At 38.5% G+C, this 8,587-nt stretch overlaps 1 protein-coding gene across 1 annotated transcript; it reads right to left on the bottom strand.

Annotated features, from left to right (window-relative positions):
- Window positions 1-589: 589 nt before the first annotated feature.
- LOC117812417 (olfactory receptor 146-like) lies at window positions 590-1,816 on the bottom strand. The gene is made up of 2 exons (XM_034683161.1): window positions 1,707-1,816; window positions 590-1,538 (listed from the first exon to the last, which is right to left on the bottom strand). Exon 2 carries the CDS (start codon window positions 1,532-1,534, stop codon window positions 590-592), a length of 945 nt encoding a protein of 314 aa, XP_034539052.1. The 5' UTR covers window positions 1,535-1,538; window positions 1,707-1,816.
- Between the last annotated feature and the right edge of the window lie 6,771 nt (window positions 1,817-8,587).

The raw sequence follows: 8,587 nt of genomic DNA, 5'->3' as shown, positions 1-8,587 counted from the left end.
TGTTTAATTTGCATTAATTTTATAATCTTGAGGAAATATATACTTATTTTAGGCTTCACAAAGCCAATAAGGATAGATGTTCACAAAAGTAAAGGTTTCTGTTACACTAAATTTTCATACTATCTAACTATCTGCAGAGTGACACAAAGACTTCAGCTCATTTATTGTTTCAGGTTAAGTCGAGCCTTTTGTCTCTTGGAAAAGACATGAACTCAAGGATGTTATTTTGAAAGACACTGTCTTAATTTTGACAATTATTTAAGGAGAGAAATTATTCGGGATTGAGACAAAATGCAGCTCAGTTGCGTGTTAAAGTTGCACCCTTAAAGATCTTCGTGTTCTCCTAAATATAATAACTCAGGAGCACATGTGCACAAGTGTTGATTTTTAAGGCTGATGTTATTCAATGATGGCAACTACAGACAGAGCATTTACTCATATTACGATTTCAATATTTAATACTTATTACTATATTATCATTGAGCAGTTACAGAGAGCAGAGAGAGAGCCTTTAACTCTGAGAAATGACAAGCATAGAATACAGCAGAACACAGCTAGATAGATAAGAAAAATCTTTAGAATAATGTCTTCATAACGTAGGCAAAACTTTTTTAGACACAAACAACTTCAACAAAAATTTGCGGATCTCTTTGGATTGCACACCGTAGATGATGGGGTTGAGGCTGCCTGGGATGATGTGAAACAAAATGCTGGACAGTTTTCTGTAGAAAGAGTACTGAGGGAAGCGGTGCAGAACAATGTATATTATTCCACTGAAAAGCATGACCAAGTACACAACCAGGTGAGTGCTGCAGGTCTTCAGGGCTTTACTGTTCAGGGACTTGCTCTTACTCGTCAGACAGACGACTGTGATCTTTGTGTAGGTGAGAACGATGCTCCCTATAGAGGAGGTGAGCAGGACGACGGTGAACGTGAGGCCGTACACGTTATTAATGACAACACTGTCACAGGAAAGCTTGAACAAGGAGGCGTTATCACAGTAAGGATTCATGATCATAGTCCTGCATCGGTTCAGCCGTATGGTCAGACCCAGCAAAATAGCCACTAAAACAAAGGCAGACCCCCAAGCATACACCGTCAGCTTAATCACCATCCTGTTAGTCATTATAGAGGCGTAATGCATGGGGTTACAGATGGCCACATATCTATCAAAGGCCATGATCATGAGCACGGTGTGACTCGTGGTGCCAAACATGTGTGTTGTGAAAGCTTGCACAATACATTCATAGTAGCTGATGATGCGTTCAGAGGGAGGCCGCAGCAAATCCACCAGCACACGAGGCGTCATAATGGTGTTTCCAAGGATGTCATTGAAGGGCAGGTTGCAGAAAAGAAGGTACATAGGCTGGTGGAGGTTTGTATCAATGAAAACCAGGAAAACAATGCCTAAGTTTACAATCAAGATAAGGAGGTAGGAGAAAAAGAAGAAGACAAAGACAGGGTAGACGGACTCCTTCGGGACACTCAACCCCTCCAGCTGGAGTGTGAGGCTGTTGTAGGTGTAGTTTTCCATCAACCTGGAACACAACACAACAACTGTAATACTGCAAGTGATGTCAGGAATTCTATGTTCAAGGTCAATTTCAAAGATGGTTACAATAAAGCAAACATTCAACTGTTCCCAGATATAAGCAAAGAGACTTCGCTAAGGATATTTGCAAAGAGTTAAGATCAGCATGATGTACCCTGAGCTTCTTTGGATCCAACCCTGAGTCTTCTTCTTGTTCCTCCCAGTTCCCTGCTGCCACCAAACAAATTGTTGATCTTAACTTCCATGTTTTATAGGCAGGATATCAGCTTTAGGGAATTATCATTGCCTTGGATAACCTGATGCAACACTGGGGCCCATTGTGATAGCCATTACAGCTGTCAACATCCTCTACTGGTTGTACCCTCAGAGTTCAGAGGAGAAAAAACAACAGCAATTCAAAAGGAGAGGGTGTCTCAAACCAAGCATGAATTCCAGAAAAGTGCATGAACTTGTTACTTTTGTTCGAAGTTCTACGTTCTGTCTGACCTATGTTGCATATTTGAATATTGCAGACAGTATGTTGAACATACAATTTACACTACACAGATAATTTATGGACATTTCACAATCAGGTGGTCATAGAGCATGCATGGAGTCCGTAGAGACAGAAATATTTGCATTATGTATCTTAGTGTATAAAGTTGGATCTGCATATGTGGTATATGCGCCTGAAACACCATATTTAAGAAGAGTGACATCACTGAGAGTCAAAATGTGTCCAATCTGTATAAACAAGTTCCTTCTAATCATACATACTCACTTAAATGAACATAGGCCACTGAAGGAAATAGCCCTGGAAGCTAGTTAGCGACATGTTACACAGGAAAAAATTCCCCTCCTAAAACAAGAAAAAAAAATATTTCAAGGTACTTTTACCTTGAAAATAAGCAAAAAATTCTGCTAGTAGAAAAAGTGAAGATTTGCTTGGTAAGATCTCCTAAAATAAGAGGTAATATCAAAATTAGCAGGGAAAACTTATTTTAAGCAATATTTTACCAGTATTTTAAAATTGAGTGTCTCAGAATAAGCCAGGAATGCTAACAATTAATATTTCTCACTCAAAAAAAGATCTTTGCACTAATACATTTCATGTCAACTTCTTCCTTTGGGATATATTCACCTTAATTTGAGTTGTATTATAGCGGCACTTCTCTCGGTTTAAGACCATCTTGTACTTGAACTAAAATTACAATGTTTAATTTGAGCATTTTGAGATATAATGTCTTCTCATAGTGAGCTGGATATACTAATATTCAGTCATGTTTTTTTCTAGGATAAGTCAGCTATGCTCAAAAGTAGGTTTTTCATTGTGTGCATGTAGTTTTGAGGATGTATATTTTGATCTGATTTAGAAGAAACAGTGCCTGAAAACTGTAACCCACCCTTAAAAAAGCCATTTTTCTTTCTTTCTTTCTTTTTTTCTTTTATCAGTGGAGCTGTTATCTGATAGATTCTCCAATAAAATGCATTTACTTAAATCAAGTAAAGGGTTTGTCTTAAATCAGGGTTATCCATCTTCTACAAATAAGATCTCAGCTTGAAAATGTATGAAATGTTAAATAAACCTTGTTTCTTCTAAATTACAACTCAAAACAAGATCATTTCAAGATTGTTTGACTTAAGATATTTAAGATGCTTTGTAAAAAAAAATCCCTCTCTTTTGCTCAAATGTTACTTTTTAAGTAAATGTATCTTAAATCAAGTGGGATAAGACAAACTGACTAAAAATTAGACAATTTCACTTGGTAAGATTTTGAGTTTTTGCAGTGTAGCTGAGAAGAAATGAACTACAAAAGCGTATGAAAGGCACTAAATATTCCTTACTTGACTGAATACTGGAGAAAGCCACTTGAGGAGGTTAGTTTCTGGAACCAAACCTATTTGACAGTAAATTTGGCTTTCTGACTAATTTTGTGTGATGTAACATAAAACAAATCAACGCGATAGCGAAAGTAAGCGGTAATACTCTGCTTTTAGAATGTTTAACAGTGGACTTGGGCATTAAAAGCACCATGAAACATGTTCTTCACACAGCAGTTTAGTACAGTAAGTTATGACGGATAAATGTGTCTATACCTTAGCACCTACACACAGTGGGTACGGAAAGTATTCAGACCCCTTAACTTCTTTTTTTTTTATTTTGTTGTGTTACAGCCTTATTCCAAAATTGATTAAATTATTTTTTTCCCTCAACATTCTACACATAATACTCCATAATGACAAAGTGAAAAATTATTTGTAGAATTTTTTGCAAATAATTAAAAATAAAACACTCAAATATCGCATGTTCATAAGTATTCTCACCCCTTACTAAATATTCTGTTGAAGCACCTTTGGAAGGGGTTAGAGCCTCCAGTCTTCTCAGGTATGATGCTACAAGCTTAGCACACCTGGATTTGGGGAGTTTCTCCTATTGCTCTTTGCACATCCTCTCAAGCTTGATGAGGTTGCATGGGGAGCGTCAGTGCACAGCTATTTTCAGGTCTTTCCAGAGATTTTCAATCAGGTTTAAGTCCGGGCTCTGGCTGTGCCACTAAGGACATTCAGAGACTTGTCCTGAAGCCACTCCTTTGTTATTTTGGCTGTGTGCTGAGTATTGTTGTCCTGTTGGAAGGTGAACCTTCGCTGCAGTTTGAGGTCCAGAATGCTCTGGAGCAGGTTTTTCGTCAAGAATCTCTCTGTACTTTGCTGTGTTCATCTTTCCTTCGATCCTGACTAGTCTCCAGGTTCCTGCCGCTGAAAAACATCCCACAGCATGACGCTGCCACCACCATGCTTCACTGGTATCGGCCAGGTGATAAGCGGTGCCTTGTTTCCTCCAGACATTCAGGCCTTATGAACATGCGATATTTGAGTGTTTTAATTTTAATTCATTTGCAAAAATTTCTACAAAACATTTTTCACTTTGTCATTATGGGGTATTGTGTAGATTGATGGGGGGGCATTTTTTTTAATCCATTTTGGAATAAGGCTGTAACATGACACAATGTAGAAAAAGGGAAGGTGTCTGAATATTTTCCGTACCCACTGTATGTCAGGTTAGTTTAATGATCTTGTTCAATGTTACTGTAGCATCTGTTTGAAGGTAGCCACCGTGTTTTTCATGATAGCCTTAGTATCTGTTTTAAGGTACCCCTTAGGATCTGTTCGAGGTAACATTAGGTATCTGTTTTAAGGTACCCATAACTGACAGTTTCAAAGAGCCCTTCAGCTTCTGTTGGGGCCTGTTAAAGCTGCTGTAGGTAGGAATGGTGTAAAAAACGTTGAAGAGGTCATAATACCCATCGGTACTCATCGGTAAGTGAAGTAATTTGAGATTATTGCGAAATCTCTGTGTTTTCCAATGCCTTTGTACAAAGCAATGTTATTATTCCCCTTGTTCCCGTTATGACTGACCAATCACAGCTAACCTACAATCTTCTGTCCTGATTGGTTGAGTGGGGGCCCCACTACATCCCCCTGATTAGCTGGGAAGCCACTATTTCCTCATAGAACGTGCACAACTGTCTTTTGTGGGTAGGGTTATGGGAGCAGAGAGGGGAGGGGTAGTGTTGATCTTCCAAATCTCTCTCCGAACTGATGTTTATATCACGATACCAACGGCAGCTTTAAGAGGCAGCTTTAGGGTTTGTTACAAGTCACTTCTTAGTGTCTGTTTCAAGGTACCAGGTCCCATTAAGCATCTGTTTATAGGTAACCATCAAGCGGCAACCTCCTGTCTAAAAATATGAGTCCTAGAGTGCTAAGTGAGTCCTAAGTGCTAAAAACTACAGTTCATCAAGGATCCAGTTGATTCTGGCGCTGGAAGTACTGGAAACCACATACACACCAATTCAAAAAAGACGATCTTTACTGCCTCCACAATTGGCCTCAAAACAGAGCTTCAGAAACAGATGGGTGACGTCACGGATACTACGTCCATATTTTATACAGTCTATGGTAACCATATGCTTCTGTTTCAAGGCAGCATGGTGCCGTACATACCATCTCTCAAGGTACATTTTGAGGTACCCACTTTTCTACCCGGGTAAAAATGCTTGATGGTACTTTGAAACAGCAACTTAAGGTATATTTCAGGGTAACAGAGCCCCAAAAGTTATTTTCAGAATCATGCAGAATCATGCCTGAGTTGTTCTGCCCTGCAAACAGACGTCTGAGTACTGAGGTCTTATCTGTCCAACCCACAGTTTTACCAGAGGACTTCTCTGAACAGCTGGGAACTGAAGTTCAGTTTAATTGAATTAGTGTCCTGAAGTCCTCTGCGCTCCCAGGTGTCTCAGTGACCAGGTGCTTAACAGAATTAAAGGCTGCCATGAGGCATTCAGGGACCAGTGACAAAGAGCTGGACTCAGTCCACAAAAATGTCTTGGTAGAGAACCATTCATATAAGCTATATCCTCCACAAACTGTTGCATCACAATAACAAGCATACAGTTGTCGGAAACAGTGTCACATGTAGAGTAATTACAACCTGCCTTTGTTTAAAATTAGGCTAAATTCAATCCAGGAAAAGTTGACTCGTGCCGAAAGTGCCAGGGTAGATGATAAATATTGAGCTTCATAGAGGAAAGGTAGCAGGGTCACTCAGAGCTGTGGGAAGTGGCTTTAAGTTGGGGGTGCTGTAGTAAGAGGTGCAATTTTTTTTTCATTTTGCATTTAGGTTACGTATGCAACTGATAGGCTTTAGCGCACATACATTTTATTTTTATTTATCTGGTTTGAATACAAGCTTTCAAGATAACTTTTCATTATAAATTCACATCAATAACGAATATAATACAGGCTACTATAATATGTATCAACTGCCCAACTGGCATCTTCCATACCCCGTTGTACAGCAAAGAGCAGCCAAACCTGGTAAAACAGGCCCAAAAGGCAGTAAAGTGCATTGAACAGAACTCATCCAAATACGTTCAGTTTTTAAGCAGGCACACTCACAGGGCCCAGGCATCGGGTTATTTTAAAATGAACAGTTATTTAAAATTGCTATAATTATTTCTAAAATCTTCCTCAGGCATTACATTTTCAGAAAATAATACAATGAAAAAAAACTGTTTTATTCTGTTAATGAATGTATTTATTTAAACTTATTTATGCATCCAGAAAAAAATGTGTGAGGCCTTTTCCAACCGGGGGAGCTGCAGCACCCTCAGCACTCCTACTTCCCATGGCCATGGGGTCACTGAGATGTACACTTTGTGTAGCTCAGTAAAGTTTTATTGGGGTTGTTAGCTGTTACCAAATTGCAAATGATGCCACTGGAGCAAAGGTCAGGGTTCACCAATATTCACATTGAATTCATCAAAACCTACACAGTAGTTGTTCAATTGAAAACCAGCAGTCAAAGTGTGGCCATGGTCATGATGTGACTCCATGTAGATCCCTGGAGCTTTAGTTACCCTCTCTTGTAAACAGTGTTACCCTCTGAGCTCTGATAAACATCTATTAGCACACCTCTCTCCGCTCCTTTGTGGCTAATTATCATCAGAAACTGTTGATAAATGTTGAGTGAGAAAGCTGCTCACAGTGGACCTCATTAATGGTTGCCTCTGTTGCAGAAACATTAGCACTCATTACCGGCTGCTGTGGCAACCAAACACACAGTGATGAAACTGGTGGACCACCAGGGGGCAGTGTAATCCCCTGAGCTCCAAACATGCAACAGTTTGAAGTTTTACTGCTGTTAAAGCCATAACAAAGTTGAAGTATGTGTATCCCATGTGAGAGTGACGTCTTGTGTTATCTTAGTCAGAATTAACACAAACAGGTACAGAAGCTGTTTGGTAAGCTAGGTTCAATAAATACGTTGAATTAATTTAAACAAATACGCATGCTGTACTTTACAAAAGTAGAAGTTAATAATTCCTAAAAGATTAAATTTCACAAATTGTTCAAGAGACACATCTTACAACAAAACACTTAAATTTACATAACACACACAAATTAAAATAAAGAAAATAGATATTTTTAACACAACCCTTAGCACAATACTTTGTATATTATAAAAATCTACAAAACACGACTGTCAAAGATGTTAAACAAGTTAATATACTTCTTTTTTCGTAAACAAGCGCTGTCAACTGATTATTTTTTTAAAACCTTGTTCAAAAACCAAATTTCAACAGTTTACTGGCATTAGTCACATTTAATCACACGTTTAAAATTCCATTACTTAATGCTTCAAAACCGTTTTAAGTCTATATTAATTATCATCAATCAGTCTTTATTTATATAGCCCTGAATCACATAAAGTGTTATCTGAAGACTCTTTACAAACAGAGCAGGTCTAGACCGTACTCTATGTTCTATTATTAACACAGACCCAACATCAAGGCTGGATAAGATCCAGTCCCATCATACTGACAGGACTCAGTCTGATCTCATCTTAATCCACCATGAGCAGAGCACTTTGCAGCATTTAGCTAGTTACAGTGGCAAGGACAAACTTCCTTTAACAGGCAGAAACCTCCAGCAGAACCAGACTTGAAAGAGATGATAGTGGTGTTTTGATTTGGGAATCAAACAAATGCAATGAAATGTTCTTCATTCATACACTTGATAATTTATTTTGCCACTGAAGCATTTTACCAACCCCATATAACTTCAGAGGAGCAAGAGATTTAGATTGAAAAATAGTTGGTCCAAATTAGGGTAAGAAACTAGGCACCACCTAAGAAAAAAAGAGTTTACTCAGGGACTCAATATTGATAACAAAATAAACTCTTCATTGGAATACTCTTGGTATTACTCTTCAAAAATCACTGTCAAAGAGCTGCATGCAGTAGCAGCAGTAGCAGCAGTAGTAGCTCCCTCTGCTGCACACAAACCAGAATACAGCTCTAACAGACTGTAAGAAGCTCAGCATGATGGGATACCAACACCTGATGTTTTAGATTCCTTTTTCAATGGTAGGCTTAATATAATGATTCATATTTGTTTCAAAAATATTAGCAAAAGGTTCTGTGACATATCTAAGCAATCAAAATCCATCTAAACACCAATGTTCACCTCCTGCCCCACAATATCCAGTCACAC

Source organism: Notolabrus celidotus, chromosome 5 (genome assembly GCF_009762535.1).
Source record: "Notolabrus celidotus isolate fNotCel1 chromosome 5, fNotCel1.pri, whole genome shotgun sequence".
Classification (NCBI taxonomy): domain Eukaryota; kingdom Metazoa; phylum Chordata; class Actinopteri; order Labriformes; family Labridae; genus Notolabrus; species Notolabrus celidotus.
This window is presented reverse-complemented; position numbering and strand designations above follow the sequence as displayed.